The sequence below is a fragment of the Chelonia mydas genome, chromosome 16 (assembly GCF_015237465.2).
Source record: "Chelonia mydas isolate rCheMyd1 chromosome 16, rCheMyd1.pri.v2, whole genome shotgun sequence".
Classification (NCBI taxonomy): domain Eukaryota; kingdom Metazoa; phylum Chordata; order Testudines; family Cheloniidae; genus Chelonia; species Chelonia mydas.
This window is the reverse complement of record NC_057857.1, coordinates 11404863-11428159: the sequence shown is the minus strand read 5'-3', so window position 1 is coordinate 11428159 and position 23297 is coordinate 11404863. Positions and strand designations below refer to the sequence as shown.

General features: G+C 43.5%; 2 protein-coding genes across 13 annotated transcripts in view; both read left to right on the top strand.

Moving 5' to 3' along the window:
• Positions 1 to 6916, top strand: part of MEGF9 (multiple EGF like domains 9) — a 78992-nt gene extending 72076 nt beyond the window's left edge. The window contains exon 6 of the mRNA XM_037880009.1: positions 460 to 6916. Within this exon, the coding sequence (XP_037735937.1) occupies positions 460 to 914 (455 nt within the window). The 3' untranslated portion in view covers positions 915 to 6916. The remainder of the gene's footprint in view (positions 1 to 459) is intronic.
• Positions 6917 to 19638: 12722 nt separating this feature from the next.
• Positions 19639 to 23297, top strand: part of CDK5RAP2 (CDK5 regulatory subunit associated protein 2) — a 104422-nt gene continuing 100763 nt past the window's right edge. For 11 of the 12 annotated variants that reach the window (XM_043530091.1, XM_043530098.1, XM_043530093.1 and 8 more), the window contains exons 1-2: positions 19714 to 19996; positions 20537 to 20604. In XM_043530091.1, the coding sequence (XP_043386026.1) occupies positions 19944 to 19996; positions 20537 to 20604 (121 nt within the window). In that variant the 5' untranslated portion in view covers positions 19714 to 19943. Of the gene's footprint in view, positions 19997 to 20536; positions 20605 to 23297 lie in introns of all 12 variants that reach the window. The other variant, XM_043530094.1, reaches the window with a different exon arrangement.

The following is a 23297-nucleotide window of genomic DNA, read 5'->3' as shown; positions in this document are numbered from 1 at the left end:
GCAAAACTCCCTCTGACTTTGTGGAGCCAACATTTCACCCAATGAGTTGCACTTGCATTCATCATGAGTGATCGAGGTCTGGTGGGCCAGATTTTCAAGAGCAGAGCACCCACAATCGGGGCCAGATTTTCTAAAGAGCGCAGCTCCTATTTGGGCACCTAAACAAGGAGGAGGTTTTCAAAAGTACTCAGCACCCAGCAGCTCCCATTGTGATGCTTATGACCAGAGTTTCAAAAGAACTCAGCCCTCAATGCTCTGAGCTGTCTTGAAAATCTGGCCAAATACTTTGATGTGTAAATGGGACCTGAACAATTCTGACCTTAAAATTTTAGTTTGTTGCACTCATACTAACAGTGATGAAAAGGCAGAGCCATTTATTTCCTGTTCTCCAATCATGGCTCACCATGTATTTTATTGTTCGTATATGTATTTATTTATGTATCTTTTTTGTATTTGTAGAAGTCATTCCTGGTTCTGAACCTAGAGGGTTTATAACTGCTGCTCCCAACACCAGCAGGCCAACATCATTTTCAACTACTGTGATAAACAGTACGTTAGCGCCAACAACTGTGCAGACTATATTTCCTATCAACTCCTCTGACAATAGTACTTCTGCATTAGCAGACGTCTCCTGGACTCAATTTAACATAATTATTTTGACAGTTATCATCATTGTTGTGGTCCTGTTGATGGGATTTGTGGGTGCTGTCTACATGTACCGTGAATATCAAAACAGAAAACTTAATGCTCCTTTTTGGACCATTGAGCTCAAGGAGGACAACATTAGTTTTAGCAGCTACCATGACAGCATACCCAACGCTGATGTTTCAGGCTTACTGGAGGATGACGGAAATGAAGTGGCACCAAATGGACAGCTGACGCTGACAACTCCCATGCACAACTATAAAGCTTAAAACAAGAGTCATTCCAGCTATTCCAAAGTCGGCTTAAAAAAATTACAGTCCTCGTTGAAGGGGAATCGAAATCTGTACCAAGGCTCCAAGCAAAGGAATTTTCTACCCACGTACTCTTTTACGTCAGGCATGGTGTAGCTTGCTGTTGAGCAGGAAAGGAGTGTAGTGCATATGAATTTCAGGTAAAATTATGAAATGCATTCAGTGTATTGTTTTCCATGACGATCCATAGAATTCATTGCTAAGGACTTTCCATGAAATTATGCTGACCTTAAAGTATATTTTTATATGAAAAGATGGAGGGGGGTAGTAACCAATGCCCCCGATTAATCAAAAGCTACTTTGACTTCCAGCCAAGCTAAGGCCTACACCAGTAGCCTATATTTTGAAAAGCAGCCTGTTTAATTAACAGCGGGCTTTCAGAAAATAGACTTTTGTAAAGACTTCATTTTATTTCCTGGTACGAATTTGTGTTTTTATATATAAAAAGGGAAATCATGTTCATTTCACTGTACTGCTAAAAGACTTCTAAATGGGTAAATGTTACACACATACTAAAGTCACCATGTTCAGTTTTCCAGCAATTTGGGGAGCAGAAACAATCAATCATGAAAATTTTGGGGGGTGGGCAATCACTCTTTTCCCCTTCTGAGTTCTCATACAAAGTGACGATACTATTAAAACACGGAAATCCATTTTCAGTAGAAGGAGTTAATGAACTTGTATACATGCTGTACAAGGGAAGACGACAAGGCATCTCAGGGTCACGTGTACAAATAGCGGCTTGGCTTAATATTCTACCCTGACGGAAATGGTGTGTTCTGTACATAGAATGTAATATACCTTCTCTCCATTGTATTTATAATTATTTGTAAAAAAAAAAAAAAAAAAAAAGTCATGAGTCCTATTTTATCATCTAGATTTTATCTGTACAGCGGTTAGTGGCATTGTAAAAAATATGGGGATTGTTTTAAAATCATGTAAATCAGATGGTGATGTTGCTGGAGCTGGGACTCTGGCAGACACCCATCATTTAAAGTTCTTCTTCTGATATCACTGAAATTTTTTTAAAGTTGTGTGTTTCCTCCTCGTTATCTGTAACAGTTCAAACTCCCCCACTCATTTAAAGGTATGGACCCTAGTATCATGAAGAGAGACTAGTCAATTTCCAGAAATGAGGTGTAACCTTTGGTAATTTGCTGTGAAATGCCCACAGAAAATGCAAACGTACTGTTACAAATGCATAATTATTTATGGCTTGATCCTGAAAACCATGATGAACGTGCACTGCTGTTATTCACATGCATCATTCCTTTGAAGTCCACGAGACTGCTCTTGTGAATAAAGACTGCTGGGTGTGAGCAAGGCTTGTCAGAGGCGCTGAGCTTTGCCCTGCCCCGGTTGAAGATAATGGCAACACTCCCATTGACTTCAATGGAACCAGGACGTCACCTAAGAGTTGACCAGATCTGGTTCTTTATTGCAAAATTTGAGTTAAAAAAAATTATATAGACTCTGTCACGCAATTTATGCCTAGAAGTTCTTATAGCATTAAGCTGCTGTTTGCTGGGGAGAGTCAGGAGGCTCAGTTGCCAAGAAACACACAAAGGTCCATTGGTTAGGCAAAGTCGTACTGTTCTGGTGCAGAGATAGACTAGCTGTTAGCAGAGGGGGCAGTTAACAGCTGACAGTCCTTTTCTGGCTCAGCAGAATGGAGATAGCCACAGGTTGCCTTCTCGTTCCCCCAGGTGACTTTAAGACGTAGGCCTGAATACAGGCTCCTATGCATAGGTGTAACGTGGATGATGAACATACATCCATGCACCACCGAGGAAGAATGCTGACAATAACGGTCTGTGAGCAGCTGGTTAGAACCCCTAACAGCACGCCATGACCCCTGCATAGACCCTCTCTCCTGTCCTGTTAACCGCTGGCAGCAGGCAATGGGGGGAGTACATGCTGAACCTTTCGCTAGCAGGTGTAAGGGGCACTGGATAGTTTGCTCCTTTCAGTGACCCCTGACGCATTCCGTCTGTATCTGTGCAATGTAAAAATAATGCCATGGGGCACCTCAGCTCCACCCTACCTTTTTTCAGTGTGCCTCACGCACCAGCTTGGCACATGGTCCTTTTCAAGAGCCACATCCAATCTCTCTCCCTTATTCTTTTCACTGTACTCACAGGCTGTCTTTAGGCCCAATCCAGCTCCCCTTAAAGACAATGGAAAGCCTCCCATTCACTTTAATGGAGTTTGAATGGGATCATTTGTTTGATTTTTTTCTGAGCTTGGCAAACTATTACTGTCCTATGAAAATCAATACAATTAATGTTTAACAGAGTCACAAATCAAACCCTTTTCCTAACCTGCCCCCCACGAATACAGCCGTGATGCATGGGTGGTGGTGTTTTGCAAATGTTTAAAAACAATGCTGCTGATAAACAAGGTAGTTAACCAAGTTGAGCTATCGCTGGCTCATGCATCATCAGAAAGAGAGTGGAAAAGGAGAATACTATTTATTTATTTATTTAATTTATTTATTCTGTTTGTATTCCACTGGTGCCTAAGGACCTCAGTCAGGGTTGGGGATGCATTGTGCTAGGTACTGTAGGTACACACAATAAGTTACAATCCCTGCCCCCAAAAGATATTACAGTCTAATTTAAGATGTGGCACACGTGAACAAAGGGAATTTGAGATGGAGGGCAAGGAAAATAGTGATAGGAGGGTGTGATAGACCGTGTATAAGCCAGATCCAAAGCCCGCTGAAGCCAATGGAAAGTCTCCCATTCCCTGCTGTGGGCTTGGGATCAGGTCCTAAGTTTATAAGAAGTTGGATTCAAGTCATTCAGAGATGTTTTAAGTGATAAAATAGAAGGGAAAAAAGACAAAGGAAAATCATAGATTGCACACGAAGCTTTTGAAGAGCGGATTAATGACAATGGAGAGAAATGACTAAAGACAGTATGTAATTACTTGGCAGTATCCTTTGTAATATCTACTTGCCTGATCTTTACACTGTGAAAAAAGTAACTTTTCATGGGAGATTTTAATGACCCCCCGTTTTAGATTCTGGAAATAGTTCATAGAGCAATAATGCTGACAGGCAAAGAAAGAGTGAGCCCTATGGTGTGTCAGAAGTCTTTTAGGGGAGCTTGAGGAGAGTTTGCAAAGAAGAGAAGAACTGCTACCAAATGTTCCTTCCTGAAACCTTGGAAAGCCTGCAGGCTAGTTTATAACAGGGATGGGACACTTCTCATTCGGATTTCAGATCCTGGTTTTTGGTTCTCTCCCATTATAGAGAGTGGCCAGCTGCAGAGTTTGCTTCTGAGTTCAGACAGTGACCCCTCCTATCCCACCGTTAAAAATGGTGGTATCTGGATCTGGGGTTTTGGTTCTGGCCCTTTTCTGCCTTATAAGCAAAACAAGATAAATGAATATGAAGGCACTATCTCCGAGCCCATGTTTGATGGAGTGAGGAGGTCAGTTCATCTTACACTTTGTAATGGTGGGAGGGCAGTAGTATTTGGGATACGTTGCTGATGGCAAATTATCTCACAAATTTTGAGAAAACATCTCATAGACATCCTGGGAGTCTGATCCAAAGCCTCCGGAAGTCCATTGAGTCTTTCCTTTGGACCCTACTTGCATAAAACTTTTCAAAACCGGACTGACCTTACTGGGACTGTGGGAGGGATACTCTATCTGTTATATAGCAGGCTTTGATTTGGAACTAACCTCAGCCTAGCAGAGACTGGAAACCTCACAGAGGTGAGGCACTCGGGAGGATGCCTATAGGAGGGTGACATGACTCAGCAGAAGAAACAAAAATAGTTGCAGTCAGTCACATCCTTTTGCTGAGATGGATAACCGGATAAGAAATCAAAACACAATTAAAGAAAGAGTAAAGAGAAACTTCCCTCCTTGAGGTTCAGCCTAGTTCTGTGATCGCTGGGCGTGGAGCCTGCTTGTATCCCCTCTGTTAACCACATACCTGAGCATCTTTACAAAGGGAGGACGAAAATGAGCTAATTGTATCTCTTGAGCAGCTGGGAGTGCACCCTGAGATAGCGCATGGCCTGAAATGTCCACTGGCAACTGCCTCAGCCTACCAAAGTCCGCTGGGCCTTTCGTGCATTTTATGACTTGCCACAGAGCTTCCTGTGATGCAGAGTCTGTGCCATAGCAGCTTGGAACTTGCACAGATAAGTAGGAAGAGGATGGCGCCGGTGCAGTAGAGCCAGGGGAGAGGCGAATCATCAAGTTAGGGGTGGGGCATCTAGGGTCCTGGGCACAGATAGCTGAAGTATCAGTATTGATACCGTGATGGCATTTACAGGCCTCACGCTGAACCAGGGCAGGCAAGAGAGAAATATTGGACTTGGGAGGCCCCACCCCTCAACAGGTGCAAGGCATGTTGCCAGTGGAGGAAGAGTTTAAAAGGAGACAGGTAGGCCAGGAAGGCTTGAGCTGCATGTAGTAACCAGGAAGTGAGGCTGATGTTGTGCCAGGGGTGGTAACATCTTTGTGAAGGCTGCTCTAGCAGTAGGGACTTGGAGAGCCCCCTACTTGATCTTTGGGAGTTGAAAGCCCTAAGAGACTGAGGAGAGTCTACTAAGCCAGTGACCATGCCCCAGACTGAGGAGCTTAAGACTAGTAGGAAATGACTTGGGGGAAATGTAATTTGGGGTAGCTCAGTAACTTGGCAGGACAGTTTGATAAACTCCAAGGGCCCTGGTTTGGGACCTGCTGGATTGGGTGAGCCTCGGTCCCTTTGCCTTTGTCCCCTGGCTCCTTCGTAATGACTGAATGGTGACAGAGCAGTTAGAGCATGAGGAGGTGATTGAGGCTGCAGCTCGGACCCCTCTGGGGTGACTAGACTATCAGAAACCGTAAGGCCATGAGCTGACCACTAGGCCAGCTGGTCATCAGACCTTCCTCATACAGATACCCACACTGCTGGGGGTTACCACTGTTCCACCTGCTAGCAGCTAACTGAATAGTATGCAGTCCTGCAGGACAACATCGTTCATTTTGGGTGAGACAGTGGGTGGTATGATGCACTAGCTATGTGTGCATGGTGCAGATGGAGTAATAGGGGGACATGGCAGTCCAGAGAAAAATGACAGTGAAAGATCAATGGCTGCTGTTCCTAATGGTAATGATCTTATGCCCATATCCTGAGACGTGAGCGCCATTACGGCACATGTTCCCGCTAGTCTGGGTGAGGCAACTGAAATTCCATAGTCAAGTACCTGAGAACAAAAAGAGTCCTCTAATGGTGTGGGTGAAGGGTAAAAACAGTAATTTTATAATATGCATAGGGCCACCCTGGCAGGATCACAAGGTAGGATGCTATTCTGTGAGCACAGGATGTGGCAGACATAAAAATATAATGGGGCTAATGTGAATTTAAGGTCTTAAATCTCATGAACCATCATAGCTAGAAATAACTGCATGAAGTTTTAGGCCTGGAGAGTTATCTTGAGGTGTCCTATATTGAAATAGTCACTCCCTTGGTCCAGGCAAAATAAACTTAGACCCTCAGAGGTAATTTATGAGGCAGAATGGAGCGTCTTTACCATTGTAATGGCATTCTGGGGCAGTTGACCTCTGATATAAAATATCTCTATTCCAAATATTAAATGCAACATAAGTGACCCAGTATGTGGCAGACAATTGGTACAGTCTCTTCTAAAATAAGGACCTAAGACTGAAACCTAAACAAAATTTCTCTTTAAAGTGAAGTTTTAAAATTAGCTTCCAAGAAACTCTGCTATTTATGTCTCCAATTAAAATAAAACGTGGGCCTAAAACATTAAAATTACATTCGCTCCCAACTAAAATCCAGCAGTCTTGCAACACATCCAAATAAGGTGTCTCCTAAGCATATACTAAGCTTACAAATGTATTTCTAAAAAAGCTGTGTATGATTCGAATATGTCAGAATTTATACAGAAGAATGTTATTTAAAATGAATAAAAATGTATATAATTTGTATCTAAGCCACCTGGGCGTTTGCTTTTGTTTTGTTTTTAAATGTAGTTTAAGGGCTGCTTCCAAGCCCCATATGAAGGCAATGGGGAGTCTTTCCAGTGACCTCAGTTACAGCTGGATTGAGTCCTAAGGGCTTGAATGTGACCTCGTACCAATAACGCCATTCATGACAATGAAGTTATTCCTGCTCTATATAAGTGAGATCAAAATTATGCCTGAAGTGTTTTTTAACACCATTTACCAACACAATTCATATCCTGCCATATTATGGTTTTTTTTTTTTAAATAAAAAGCCCTATGAAATGATTATTTATTTTTATTTATATTCTTGTTAACACATACCAATTTTTCAGCTCCGTAGCTTGTCAGTCAATGAGTCTCTACTCACTGTAGGGGTGTAATACTGATACAGATTTATTTTTGGCAGAAAAGTATGCAACCATGTAAAAATGAAATTAGAGAAGACCATAGTATCATGGGTGTTATCCACATCTACATTGGGATCTTCAAAGGAACTCTGTGTGGACCAGGTGTCTCTGAAATCTGCAGCTGAGGAGTTGATGATTTAGAAAGGCTGTTTATACCCACAAAAAAAGATTTTTATTGCCACTGAATGTTATTTATGATGCTCTTTGTCCCTGATTCAGCAAAGCACTTAGGTAATAGGGATAAATTAATGGGAATTAAGAATGTGTGCATGTGTTAAGTGCTTTACTGAACTGGGGTTTTAAAAATGAAGGGCTTGAGTTTCTTATTCTCTACACTTTTCTTGGTTTAATTTACTCCTGATTACACCAGTGAAAGGGCTTGATCTTGTAAATCAATGGGAATTTTGCTCTTGACTTGAATGGGAACAGGATCAGGCTATTAGTGAGAGGATCAGGCTCATTATGGAGTGACTTGAGAACATTGCAGCAAATCCTGTTCCTCTGAGGAAAGCCCAGGTAAAGAGGCTGAGCATGAACACAATTATTCTGCCACTGATATTACAACCCTTGGGCTCTAGTGAGGTGTACACCTGTTGCACTTTTCCTTCTGAGACTTTGGCCTGTGGATGCACATAATCACATATGAAGTGACGAGGTCTCCATTACTCCCCTTCATTTTGTACTTCATTTCTGAAATGGCAAAGAGCTCAGCCAGAGTAGGATGGATGATAGGCTTCTCCCATACACCTTGTTGGTATGAGGATTTACTATAATCTCCTAAAACATACAGCTAATTAAGATAAGGTAAGCAATGTTAATCTGATTAGCAGAAGGCATGTCATTAACTGCTTCAAAACAATACATATTTTTCCTTCACAACTTTTATGGTGCTGCTGCAGATTTTGTAAAATAGACATTGCAGTAACCCCATGGAAATTGCCCATAACTCCAGTTAATGGTCCATTTGATTGTTTTGATCTTTTTGTTTGATCAGAAAGAGTTATCCCTTTGCAAGCCAAATGTACATTTACCTTCTCAAAGGTGGGCCAGCTGATTTCATTTGAACAGTGATGGTTCATCAGGATGACTACACAGCATGTGTCTGCAGAAACATATGGGTGTCTCTTTTGCAGGACATACGCTGCACTGGCCTATGTCACTTAAAAGGTAATTGCATTGCCTAGAGATTTGTTGTTGATTGTCATTGATTTAATGCCATATGCCATTCATTCATTCATATATATATATACATATATAAGCAGTTAACGACTTGCCTTCTGCTAATCAGGTTAACATTGTTTAGCCTTATCTTAATTAGTCAATAATTAGCTAATTATTGATCAGTGAAGAACTATAATATATATAGACAGGTTTTAGAGTAGCAGCTGTGTTAGTCTGTATCTGCAAAAAGAAAAGGAGGACTTGTGGCACCTTAGAGACTAACAAATTTATTGGCACATAAGCTTTCATGAGCTACAGCTCACTTCATCGGATGCATTCAGTGGAAAATACAGTGGGGAGATTTATATAAACAGAAAACATGAAACAATGGGTGTTACCATACACACTGTAACTAGAGTGATCAGGTAAGGTGAGCTATTACCAGCAGGAGGGTGGGGGGGCTGGGGAGAAACCTTTTGTAGTGATAATCAAGGTGGGCCATTTCCAGCAGTTGACAAGAACGTCTGAGGAACAGCGGGGGGGGAATAAACATGAGGAAATAGTTTTACTTTGTGTAATGACCCAACCACTCCCAGTCTTTATTCAAGCCTAAGTTAAATGCATCCAGTTTGCAAATTAATTCCAATTCAGCAGTCTCTCATGGAGTCTGTTTTTGAAGTTTTTTTGTTGAAGAATTGCCACTTTTAGGTCTGTAATCGAGTGACCAAAGAGACTGAAGTGTTCTCCAATTGGTTTTTGAATGTTATAATTCTTGATGTCTGATTTGTGTCCATTTATTCTTTTTCGTAGAGACTGTCCAGTTTGGCCAATGTACATGGCAGAGGGGCATTGCTGGCACATGATGGCATATATCACACTGGTAGATGTGCAGGTGAACGAGCCTCTGATAGTGTGGCTGATGTGATTAGGCCCTATGATGGTGTCCCCTGAATAGATATGTGGACACAGTTGGCAACGGGCTTTGTTGCAAGGATAGGTTCCTGGGTTAGAGGTTCTGGTGTGTGGTTGCTGGTGAGTATTCGCTTCAGGTTGGGGGTCTGTCTGTAGGCAAGGACTGGCCTGTCTCCCAAGATCTGTGAGAGTGATGGGTCGTCCTTCAGGATAGGTTGTAGATCCTTGATGATGCGTTGGAGAGGTTTTAGTTGGGGGCTGAAGGTGATGGCTAGTGGCGTTCTGTTATTTTCTTTGTTGGGCCTTTCCTGTAGTAGGTAACTTCTGGGTACTTTTCTGGCTCTGTCAATCTGTTTCTTCACTTCAGCAGGTGGGTATTGTAGTTGTAAGAATGCTTGATAAAGATCTTATAGGTGTTTGTCTCTGTCTGAGGGGTTGGAGCAAATGTGGTTGTATCGTAGAGCTTGGCTGTAGACAATGGATCGTGTGGTGTGGTCTGGATGAAAGCTGGAGGCATGTAGGTAGGCATAGCGGTCAGTAGGTTTCCGGTATAGGGTGGTGTTTATGTGACCATCGCTTATTAGCACCGTAGTGTACAGGAAGTGGATCTCTTGTGTGGACTGGTTCAGGCTGAGGCTGATGGTGGGATGGAAATTGTTGAAATCATGGTGGAATTCCTCAAGGGCTTCTTTTCCATGGGTCCAGATGATGAAGACATCATCAATGTAGCACAAGTAGAGTAGGGGCATTAGGGGACGAGAGCTGAGGAAGTGTTGTTCTAAGTCAGCCATAAAAATGTTGGCGTGCTGTGGGGTCATGCGGGTACCCATAGCAGTGCTGCTGATTTGAGGGTATACATTGTCCCCAAATGTGAAATAGTTATGGGTGAGGACAAAGTCACAAAGTTCAGCCACCAGGTTTGCCGTGACATTATCGGGGATACTATTCCTGACAGCTTGTGTGTGGAAAGTTGGTGTAGAGGGCTATTAAATCCATAGTGGCTAGGATGATGTTTTCAGGAAGATCACCGATGGATTGTAGTTTCCTCAGGAAGTCAGTGGTGTCTCGAAGATAGCTGGGAGTGCTGGTAGTGTAGGGCCTGAGGAGGGAGTCTACATAGCCAGACAGTCCTGCTGTCAGGGTGCCAATGCCTGAGATGATGGGGCGTCCAGGATTTCCAGGTTTATGAATCTAGGGTAGCAGATGGAATACCACCTTGATTATCACTACAAAAGGTCCCCGCCCCCCCGGTCTCCTGCTGGTAATAGCTCACCTTACCTGATCACTCTCGTTACAGTGTGTATGGTAACACCCATTGTTTCATGTTCTCTGTGTATATAAATCTCCCCACTGCATTTTCCACTGAATGCATCTGATGAACTGAGCTGTAGCTCATGAAAGCTTATGCTCAAATAAATTTGTTAGTCTCTAAGGTGCCACAAGTCCTCCTTTTCTTTTTGTAATATATATAGTTCTTCATTTAACATCAATAATTGGCTCGTTTCTTGCACCAAGTAAACAGACTGTCACACATTTTAAGAAGCTCTCTCTAATATCCATCCTAATGTTCTATAAGAAATTTTGAACCAGCCTGACCTGATTAGGTTCTGCTGCCATATGGCAGACTTGCTTTTGAAACTGACTTCAGACCAGCAGCGATTGAAAGCATCACAGCATAGGACCCACTGCTACAAGGTAAGGAGCACACTGACCTCGCATCAAAGTCAACAGGAGTTCAAAGCCCTCAGTACTTCACAGAATCAGACCCCAACTGCATAGCACCAAAGATTTTCTATTACACTCAGTTCAGAGAGAAAGTCCTCAGGTCTGCCAGCAATTGCCTGACGTTTCCCAATCAGTTTTGTGCACTGTAACCCCAGCTCTGTTTTGTGTCTGCACATGTACAATTAAATGAGAAGTGGGCAACACCAGTGCACTAAGGTTAGGACAGGTAGGGAGGGGAAGCGTACAGCAGCAGTGGAGGTATACGTACCTGTGGTTGGGAACCACAGCACAACACCTGTTAGCAAGTTGGGTGATTTTTTTTTTTACAGGCTTGTATGTGGCTTTCAGTTTGTCTTGGAAGAGAAAGTAGTTGTATGGACATGGAGAAGAATGGCAATCCAGAATGATAATGATGGTGAAAGTACTGTAGTCCATGCTCACTTGCTTGCCCCAGTTCCAAGCTTATGTCTTGGGGAGCTAAGAATCCCATTGCTATAGCCCAGCTGGTTAGGGTGAGTAAGTGAAAACCAACAGTCCAAATAAAGAGAAAAATCTAATAAATAAACATGGGTCTGATCCAGCAGACTTGAATTAGGAAAGCATCTCTCACTCAGGTGTTCTTCCTTGTATTACAGGTAATACCGCAGAGCATTAAACTGAAAGTATTTACCTTTTCATTATTGGTGCTGGGGTCTTCCCTCCTCCCGCCCAAAACAAATTCGGACAAGGGAAGTAGAATAGTCAGTTTCATGTTTAACAGTTTCACAGTCTGACTCTCATGCACTAGCCTAGTACTACAATTTGTATGTTACAAATGTGGCAGGTGAATGCTTAAATCCCACCAGAAAGTTTTAAATATCTTTTAAGATATACAAACATATCTACATAATCCAGGAATGTCACTCAGTGTGTCACTCTCAAGCCTAAAATGTCTGAGTCAGTAAGAAGCGATGGAAGCACCTACAGCCATGGCTGAAGGTTCTTTTAATTCAGAATATCACCAGGTTGAATCATCACTGGGTTTTGCAGTCTGTTACCATCCAATTTTTAAATTCTCAGACATTTTGATTTTATGAATTATGTCCACATGGCATGCACCTACAGTACGGCATGTATCTATGCCCTGCCAAGAGCCCAAGGCCCTTGTGATATCAGAGATAACTCAACCAATCACAACCCTTACTCTACAGCTTATTTACATGCAACAGTTTCATTGGTTGTATGAGGGAGACTGCACAGATGGTAGATCACTTGGACCAGCTGCTCACCCCTGGGCCCAATTTCCACCCATACAAATCCACACAACCCAGACACAATAACCCCAAACACACACAGGCCCTTCCTGCACCACATAGCCCTCATTTGCCACCCGCACAAATCAACACAAATCTCCCAGCACAACCCCACCCACCCACAAATCAATACAACCACCCAGACCACAATACAACTAGCATACGCAATAATCCCAAAAAGAAAAGGAGTACTTGTGGCACCTTAGAGACTAACCAATTTTTTTGAGCATAAGCTTTCGTGAGCTACAGCTCACTTCATCGGATGCGTACTGTGGAAAGTGTAGAAGATCTTTTTATATACACACAAAGCATGAAAAAATACCTCCTCCCACCCCACTCTCCTGCTGGTAATAGCTTATCTAAAGTGATCATTCTCCTTAAAATGTGTATGATAATCAAGGTGGGCCATTTCCAGCACAAATCCAGGGTTTAACAAGAACGTCTTGTGGGGGCGGGGGGTTAGGAAAAAACAAGGGGAAATAAGTTACCTTGCATAATGACTTAGCCTCTCCCAGTCTCTATTCAAGCCTAAGTTAATTGTGTCAAATTTGCAAATGAATTCCAGTTCAACAGTTTCTCACTGGAGTCTGGATTTGAAGTTTTTTTGTTATAATATCACAACTTTCATGTCTGTAATCGCGTGACCAGAGAGATTGAAGTGTTCTCCGGCTGGTTTATGAATGTTATAATTCTTGACATCTGATTTGTGTCCATTTATTCTTTTACGTAGAGACTGTCCAGTTTGACCAATGTACATGGCAGAGGGGCATTGCTGGCACATGATGGCATACATCACATTGGTAGATGTGCAGGTGAACGAGCCTCTGATAGTGTGGCTGATGTGATTAGGCCCTGTGATGGTGTCCCCTGAATAGATATGTGGGCACAGTTGGCAACGGGCTTTGTTGCAAGGATAGGTTCCTGGGTTAATGGTTCTGTTGTGTGGTATGTGGTTGCTGGTGAGTATTCGCTTCAGGTTGGGGGTCTGTCTGTAGGCAAGGACTGGCCTGTCTCCCAAGATTTGTGAGTGTTGGGTCATCCTTCAGGATAGGTTGTAGATCCTTAATAATGCGTTGGAGGGGTTTTAGTTGGGGGCTGAAGGTGACGGCTAGTGGCGTTCTTTTATTTTCTTTGTTAGGCCTGTCCTGTAGTAGGAGACTTCTTGGAACTCTTCTGGCTCTGTCAATCTGTTTCTTCACTTCCGCAGGTGGGTATTGTAGTTGTAAGAATGCTTGATAGAGCTCTTGTAGGTATTTGTCTCTGTCTGAGGAGTTGGAGCAAATGCGGTTGTATCGCAGAGCTTGGCTGTAGACGATGGATCGTGTGGTGTGGTCAGGGTGAAAGCTGGAGGCATGTAGGTAGGAATAGCGGTCAGTAGGTTTCCGGTATAGGGTGGTGTTGATGTGACCATCGTTTATTAGCACTGTAGTGTCCAGGAAGTGGATCTCTTGTGTGGACTGGACCAGGCTGAGGTTGATGGTGGGATGGAAATTGTTGAAATCATGGTGGAATTCCTCAAGGGCTTCTTTTCCATGGGTCCAGATGATGAAGATGTCATCAATATAGCCCAAGTAGAGTAGGGGCGTTAGGGGACGAGAGCTGATAATCCCAAACACACCTAGTTGCTCATAGCAGGGCACACGTGTTAGACACGTGGTGGACAACTTGGGGCCCATGGGCCGCATGCAGCCCATCAGGATAATCTGCTGGCTGGCCGCAAGACAGTTTGTTTACATTTACACGGCCGCCCGCAGCTCTCAGTGGCCAGGGTTCGCCGTTCCCAGCCAATGGGAGCTGCGGGAAGCGGGTAACACATGAAAGCAACAGACATACAGTACTATTTGTACGATAATAGAAGACCTGGAGGCACACAAACACGAGGGTTGACTGAAAAAAACCAGAGGGAGAAATTGGAAAAATGTTACAAAACCCAGAATTCTTTTTCAAAATTTCAAAATGTTGATGTTTCAAAATTTGTGCATTTCCAATAGTACGGTGACAAACGAGACAATAGCAAAACTTTTATCAATTTTCTTTCTTTTTTAAACTTTAACATTCAAAATTTCGTCACCATTAAAAAAAATTAACCTACACAAATTACAGCACTAGTTCATTACCCTGAATTTCATTTGTATCAGATACAAATGCTATCTATAGGAACTTTGCACATGCTTATGTATTTTTTCCCCTTTAAAATTACTATAAACTGTGTGATTAACTGTACAGTGTTTATTTTACTGATCAGGGCCATCTTTTGATTTGAGCTGTTAATCTCTGCACTTTTTTGGTCTTTCCTGTGTGTCACCATTTGTTTGTTATTTATTTTTCATTCTTTAAGAATGTAACTTCAGTGACCATTGATGAGTTTTTTTAATGTCTCATATTTCTTGCATTCATTTGTTGGCATCTCTTAAACTCTAATAAAGCCCCATCTTTTAAAAAATAATAATCTAGCATCTTTCAATTGAAATGCTTTCTTATTTCTGTAACAGTAGAGCATAACATAGCAATCTTAGGACTTGATCCTGCCAACACTTACACACATGAATAACTTTTACTCACCCAGGTAATCCTGATGAAGTGAATGGAGCTACTTGCATACATAAATTTTCTCATATTGGTAAATGTTTTCAGGATCAGGTCTGTTTATTATGGCCCCTATTATGGGAATGCTTACATGCGTACTTAAAGTTACACATGTCAATAATTCTACTGACTTCAGGGGGCATACTTATGCGAGGAAAGTTAAACACATGTAAATGTTTGCAAGACCAGATGCTATAACAGGGAATACAGCCCTGCGATTGTTGAAAAGCTCCAGATTCGGTAACAAAATATAAAAAGCAACTAATGTATATGCTGCTTAGATAAAGATAGGACAAAGAAGACAGAAAGGATGGTCCGGGGTAAAAATGCTAGTCTGGGACTTGGGAGAGCTACATTCAATTTCCAGCTCTGCCTTTGGCTTCCTATGTAACATTAAACATCTCTAGGATAATAGCACCTCCCTACCACATAGGTGTTGTGAGGATGTCATAAAAATAAAGGGAAGGGTAACCACCTTTCTGTATTCTGTGCTATAAAATCCCTCCTGGCCAGAGGCAAAACCCTTTCACCTGTAAAGGGTTAAGAAGCTAAGATAACCTCGCTGGCACCTGACCAAAATGACCAAAGAGGAGACAAGATACTTTCAAATCTGGGGGGGGTGGGAGGGGAAGAACAAAGCGTCTGTCTGTCTGTGTGATGCTTTTGCCGGGAACAGATCAGGAATGCAGTCTTAGAACTTCTGTTAGTAAGCAATCTAGCTAGAAATGTGTTAATTTCCTTTTGTTTAATTGCTGGTCAAATAAGCTGTGCTGACTGGAATGTATATTCCTGTTTTTGTGTCTTTTTGTAACTTAAGGTTTTGCCTAGAGGGATTCTCTGTGTTTTGAATCTGATTACCCTATCAGGTATTTACCATCCTGATTTTACAGAGGTGATTCTTTTACCTTTTCTTTAATTAAAATTCTTCTTTTGATTTTGAAAACCTGATCGATTTTTCATTGTTCTTAAGATCCAAGGGTTTGGGTCTGTGTTCACCTGTACAAATTGGTGAGGATTTTTATCAAGCCTTCCCCAGGAAAGGGGGTGTAGGGCTTGGGGGGATATTTTGGGGGAAGATATCTCCAAGTGGGCTCTTTCCCTGTTCTTTGTTTAACACGCTTGGTGGTGGCAGCATAGGGTTCAAGGACAAGGCAAAGTTTGTACCTTGGGGAAGTTTTTAACCTAAACTGGTAAGAATAAGCTTAGGGGGTCTTTCATGCAGGTCCCCACATCTGTACCCTAGAGTTCAGAGTGGGGAAGGAACCTTGACAGAGGATAAATACATTAATTAATTAATGATTGTGAGGCACTCACATACTATGGCAATGGGGACCATATAAGTGACTTTGGGGTGTGAATTCATTTCTGTTACTGTACAATTTGTGTGTATGTGTGACAGTTTAACATTTTAATGCAAAGTCAGCCTGCTGCTGTGCTCACCAAAGGAAGAACTTGATCAAGTTTGCACAGGGGTATGTCACACTAACTAAATGGAAATATTATACTTAGAATAAAAACAAATTTGAGATAATATCTCATACATAAATTTAAATAAATATAAATTTGCATCTATGATGACAGGTAAAAATAATGTTGAAATACAGAATTCCATATGAGGTGGTCACCTTCATTTTATTTTTTTAAAGGTAAAGTAATCCATTTGAAAAAAATATACCATGCATGTTTCTGGAATTGATAATCTTGAAAATTGGCTCTTATGCCTTTCAGTTGTATTCAAGTATCTACCTAGATGCATGAAAGTAGCAGTAACAGAAATTGCGCACGCCCAATGAGAAAAGGGAACACCCCTATGGCTACAAAACACAGGCTAATGATGCAATGTCTAGTTACGCAAATCATTTTGGCAAAATACCAGTTCTTCTGCAGTACTTTCTGACTATCTTTTATCTCTTCACTGGGCAAGCAAATCATTTTTAGAAAAATAATTTTACAGTACTGTATGTTCAGGCTGAACTATTATGGAAGTAGAACTCTTGGTTTTAGATCCATGTATTATACTATATACAGCTATTAAAATAACAAAAAGCTTTGAAATTATTACTGTAATTCCATCCTGGGATTTTAGTAACTATATACAGTCTCATGATTTTTGCCATATGGATAATTAGCCCACCATACACTGTATATGACAGCACCAGGTCTTTTAGATGGAGCTATAGCTCTATGATTTATACTTGTTAGGTATGTTACACAAAGTACCTGTCTATCCATCAGAGAAGAGCCATGAGAATGATTAAAGGATTGGGAAACACCTTATAGTGATAGACTTAAGGAGCTTAATCGATACAGTTTAACAAACAGAAGGTTAAGGGGTAGCTGGGTCACCGTTTATAAATACCTATATGGCAAACAAAATTTTGATAACATGTTCTTCAACCTAGCAGACAAAGGTATAACTTGGCTGAAAACATTGAGGGTAATTAACCATCGTAAGAATTTACCTGGGGGTGTGGTGGATTCTCCATCACCGGTTATTTTAAAATCAAGATTGGATTGTTTTTCTAAAAGATAAGCACTAATTCAAACAGGATCTAATTCGGGGAAGTCCTATGGCCTGTGCTCTATAGAAGATCAGACTAGATCACACTGGTCCATTTAGTCCTGATAAACTTATGAATCTATCTATCTATAGTACCTGGGTAAATAAATATATACCTTGCATTGCAGTACTTGAGTGTCTGGTACTACATGTTTTTATTTTAGCTGGGTATAATAGTTTCAAGTTTTTCTAAATCAGTTCCCAGAGATGAAATAGCAATAAAATTTGGACATGGTACTATGGTATTCTACTGTTTCTATTCTCTCTTAATCCAATGTACCAAATTTCAGTGGACTTAAGGGGTATATCCTAATTCTTCTACAAATGTTGGGTGTTACTAACTCACTGACCTTGAATTTACTATTAAATATGAAGAGGCTATTGCACAGTGGGACATGGGTGGCCACCTTTGTTATCCTGCAAAAATAAGATGGGTCCCATTGAATCCAGTGCATCTGGAGGTAGGGCTGCCAGGCATCCGGTTTTCGACCAGAACGACTGGTCAAAAAGGGACCCCGGCGGCTCCGGTCAGCACCACTGACCGGGGAGTTAAAAGTCCAGTCGGCGGTGCAGCAGGGCTGTCAGGCTCCCTCCCTGCCCTGTCTCCGCCCAGCTCCTGGAAGCAGCTGGCATGTCCCAGTGGCCCCTAGGCAGAGAGGCGGCCAGGGAGGCTCTGTGTGCTGCCCCCGTCCCGAGCACTGGCTCCGCAGCTCCCATTGGCTGGGAACCGCACCCAATGGAAGTTGCGGTGGTGGTGCCTGTGCATAGGGAAAAATGGTGGGTGCTGAGCACCCACTGGCAGCCCCCCATCAGCTCTCCTCCTACCCCATCAGCGCCTCCCGCCCACCGGTGGCCCCACAGATCAGCGCCTCCCTGTGCCTCCTGCCTGCCGTGAACAGCTGTTTCACAGCATGGAGGCAGGAGGCTGGGAGGGAAGGGGGAGGAGCGAGGACATGGCGCGCACAGAGGCAGTGGTGGAGCAGGGACGGGGCCTTGGATGAAGGGGTGGAGTGGGGGCGGGAAGAGGCTGGGTGGGGTGGGACCTTAGGGGAAGGGGTGGAATGGGGACGGGACCTGGGGTCGAGCACCCCCCCGACACTTTAGAAAGTCGGCACCTGTGCACCTGTGAACGGGGCAGTGCACGGAGTCTCCTGGCAGCGCCTCCACCTAGGAGCCAGACAGACACGTTGCCGCTTCCAAGGAGCTGCCCAAGGTAAGCACTGCTGGGAGCCCGCACCCCAACTCCCTCCCACACTCCAACCCTCTGCCCCAACCCTGAGCCCCCTCCCACACCCAAACCCCTCATCCCTGGCCCCACCCCAGAGCCTGCACCCCTAGCCAGAGCCCTCACACCCCCCGCGCTCCAATCCTCTGCCCCAGCCCTGAGCCCCATCCTGCACCCCAAACCCCTCATCCCCAGAGCCCACACCCCCAACAGGAACCCTCACCCCACCCGAACCCCCTGCCCCAGCCTGGTGATAATGAGTGAGTGAGAGAGCAAGGGTGGGGCAGAGCGAGTGATGGGGGGGCCCTCGGAGAAGGGGCGGGGCAGGGGGCGGGGCAAGGGTGTTCAGTTTTCTGGGATCAGCAAGTTGGCAACCCCATCTGGGGGGCTGGATGAGACATTGAGGGCCTCGCTTTCAGAGCGGCTCCCCTTCCCCTTTGGTCAGGAGTTGAGGGGGCTGAACAGCTCTGAAAAGCAGACCCCAGGTCCTGTGCTGCATGTGGGCCATTAGCAACCCCAGGGCCTGCTCGGTAAGGGAGGAGGTAGTCTCGCTCGCCCCACTGTGGTGCAAAGCCCTGTTCGCCCCTTGGTGGCTGCTGTCCACCCCAGAGGTGGCCGTAGTATCTTAGTGAGTCTGGAGGGCTAGACAGCGCCTGACGCACTGTGGGATCCTAACCCTTTCCACCCTATACCTCCTACTCCAACTGTGCCCTGGCTAAAGATGGCGACTCCCATGCGTATCTTCGTGCCCTGACTAAAGATGGCGCCGGGTCACACCCTCCTTCGCTCTTCTGTTAAATGTGGCGGCTGCTCATACGCCCCCCCGCTTTTTTTTGCCCTTACTCAAGATGGCGACTGCCCACCATCACTACCTCCTTTGTTCTTAGTCCTGAACGCGGCTGCCCTCAGTCAAGATGGCGCTTGCCCACACAATCCCAGCCTGTGCCCTCAGCAAAGATGGCGGCGCCCCAATAGATTCCTATCGTGCCCGCCTCCCGTGCCCTTTCAGAGCGGCCTCAGCGGCTTCACAGTCGGCTATACAAGATGGCGGAAGCGGCTGCGGCCGTTTGAATTCCAGCGAAGCCGCCAAACTCGGACAATAACAACCGGAGTCGCCGCCGTGTCCCTGCAGGGCTCGGGGCCGCCATGGACTCGCTGCCGGGGGAGGACCTCACCCTGCCCGTGGAGTTTAGCGGCAGGTAGGAGCGGAGCGGGACAGGCAGCCTGGGACCGTTTGGTTTGGGGGCCACCCCGCGCCTGGCGGGGGCAGGGCCGCCCGGGATCAACGCCCCCATCTCCCGCTGGAGACAGGCGCGCTCGGGATTAACCCCCCCTCCCTCGGGTCTGGCATGGGGGGCAGGGGCGCTCGGGATTCCCCCCTTCTCTGGGCTGGATCTAATATGGGGGGCAGGGCTGCTCGCGGTTGAAGCCCCTCGTCCCCCGAGTGTGAGGTTGGTGGACGTTGCTGTTGCTTGGGTCTCACACTGGGGCAGGGGTGCTGTTTATATCCCTCCATCCCATGGATTCGTCACGGGGGGGGCTGCGTGGCTCTTCCTATCTTGTCGGGTCTGAGATTGGGGAAGGGGTGCTGGGCTGCTACCTGGATCCCTCCCCTCCCTCTCGGTATCTGTCATGTACTGTGTGGGGGGGAGAGATGCTGGAAATATTGACGGAGGAGGGACTTTTTGTGCGGTTTCTAAACTTTCCATCACTGCATTTGCCTCCTGTCTCACTCTTAGCGTCAGTATTTCCAGACTGCCAGATGTCTCCAGAGATGAACCTCGCATTGGCCTGGGAGTTAGTGGAGGTAAGGGCAGCTGCCATGTGATGGTGAAAAGAAAGGGGTCCGGAACACTTCAAATGTTAATTTTCGGAGACTGCAAAATTAGGTTTTAAAGATCTTAACTTGTTCTTACAGCACTGAAGACGTATAGAAACATTTCTGTAATGTTCCTGTGATAAGTGCTCATTTTTCCAAACCATTAATCATTCCCACAGCATTTGCAATCCAGATATTGCAGCACTGAGAAGCTGAAAGTGAAACTGATCACAAAGTGAAACTGAATTAATTACCCAGCTGGTAGAAATGTCAAAACTTAACAATGAGCATAAATAGTGAAAAGTAAACATGAAAGTCCTATTCACTTTTAATAGATGTTAGTAACAGAGGCAAATAAATCTTTATATTTGGAACATATGATTTTTGAATGTCCCTTTAAAAAAACCAACAAACCTTATTAAATTCAAGCTATTGCTGCAGAAACTGGTATAAGTCCAAGATACCAACATATTAAGTTTCTGTTGTTGTTAAGGTCCTGATCCTGCAAGACACTTAGCAGCCATCAGAATCTGGTCCTGAACTTCTTGTACTAATCATCAGAGAAGATGATGGTGGTTCACTAAGTGCTTTGTTTTAGGGATATCACATGAAAGTCTCTCACCAGACTTTCCAGCTGTAGTCCAGTTACCAACTGCAGATTCTTTATACATATTTGTTTTTTAAAAAACATTACCATCAGGTATTACTCAATTGTATTGAGCAGGGATAGTAATTCAGCACGTTTTGCTTTATGGTGTGGTGGCTGTGTGTTCATCTTACTTCAGGTTTGGGAGAAAATACAGCATGAAATATTTATTTTGAAGTAACATAGATAATTATAGGAGTACTTGTGGCACCTTAGAGACTAACAAATTTATTAGAGTACAAGCTTTCGTAGGCTACAGCCCACTTCACCGGATGCATAGAATGGAACATATAGTAAGACGATATATATACAGATAAGTTGGAAATTGCCATACAAACTGTGAGAGGCTAATTAGTTAAGATAATTATCTTTGAGAAGTCATGGAAGACGGCAGAGATTCCAGAGACTGGAAAAGGGCAAATATAATGCCCATCTATAAAAAGGGAAATTAGGACAACCCAGGGAATTACAGACCAGTCATCTTAACTTCTGAACTCGGAAAGATAATGGAGCAAATAATTAAGCAATCAATTTGCAAACATCTAGAAGATAATAAGGTGATAAGTAACAGTCTGCATGGATTTGTCAAAAACACATCATGTCAAACCAACCTGATAGCTTTCTTTGACAAGGTAACAAGCCTTGTGGATAGGGGGGAAGCAGTAGACATGGTATATCTTAACTTTAGTAACACTTTTGATACTGTCAAATAAACTAGGAAAATACAACCTAGATGGAGCTACTATAAGGTGGGTGCAAAACTGGTTGGAAAACCATTCCAGAGAGTAATCATCACTGGTTCACAGTCATGCTGGAAGGACATAACTAGTGGGGTCCCTCAGCGATCAGTTCTGGGTTCGGTTCTGTTCAGTATCTTCATCAGTGATTTAGATAATGGCATACAGAGTACACTTAGAAAGTTTGCGGAGGATGCCAAGCTGAGGGGGGTTGCAAGTGCTTTGGAGGATAGGATTAAAATTCAAAATGATCTGGACAAACTGGAGAAATGGTCTGAAGTAAATAGGATGCAATTCAATAAGGACAAATGAGAAGTAATTCTTCCGCTCTGATTAGGCCTCAACTGGAATATTTTGGCCAGTTCTTGGTGCCACATTTCAGGAAGGATGTGGACAAATTGGAGAGAGTCCAGAGAAGAGCAGCAAAAATGATTAAAGGTCTAGAAAACATGACCTATGAGGGAAGATTGAAAAAATTGGGTTTGTTTAATCTGGAAAAGAGAAGACTGAGAGGGGACATAAGTTTTCCAGTATATAAGGTTGTTACAAGGAGGAGGAAGAAAAATTTGTTTTTCTTAACCTCCTGAGGATAGGACGAGAAGCAATGGGCTTAAATTGCAGCAAGGGAGGTTTAGGTTGGACATTAGGAAAAACTTCCTAACTGTCAAGGTGGTTAAGCACTGGAATAAATTGCCTAGGCAAGTTGTGGAATCTCCATACTGGAAACTTTTAAGAGCAGGTTAGATAAACACCTGTCAGGAATGGTCTAGATAATTAGTCCTGCCACAAGTGCAGGGGACTGGACTAGACGACCTCTCGAGGTCCCTTCCAGTTCTATGATTCTATGAAAACTAATAAAGCACAATTATAGCAATTTTTTGTGTTCTGGTAGCCAGTTTTCTGGCCTTGTATTTTGAATGTTATTCTGCCCACTATTCTTTTGTGTATTTAGCCAAAACTATTGTAACTTAATTTCAACGAACTTCTGCCATCCAATAATGAAAGCAATTTACATATACCTTCTCTGGAAGAATATTGAATATGAAGCAAGCAATTATAAGAAATATACCTACATTGCAGTATGGCTGTGATCCTGTTACAGTAGGTGCTGTACGAACTATGTATCTCATCAGGTTAATCAAATCTTCCACATTTGAAGACTTCTGATTGGCATTCCTGGGAATATTGAAAGGCTATTTAGTGTATATAGAATTACTTGATAACTTTGGAAGTATTTATTTCAGTGTTTTCTCTAAATTGTGACAACTCTGACCTTGGTACCTCAATGACAGAGAGAC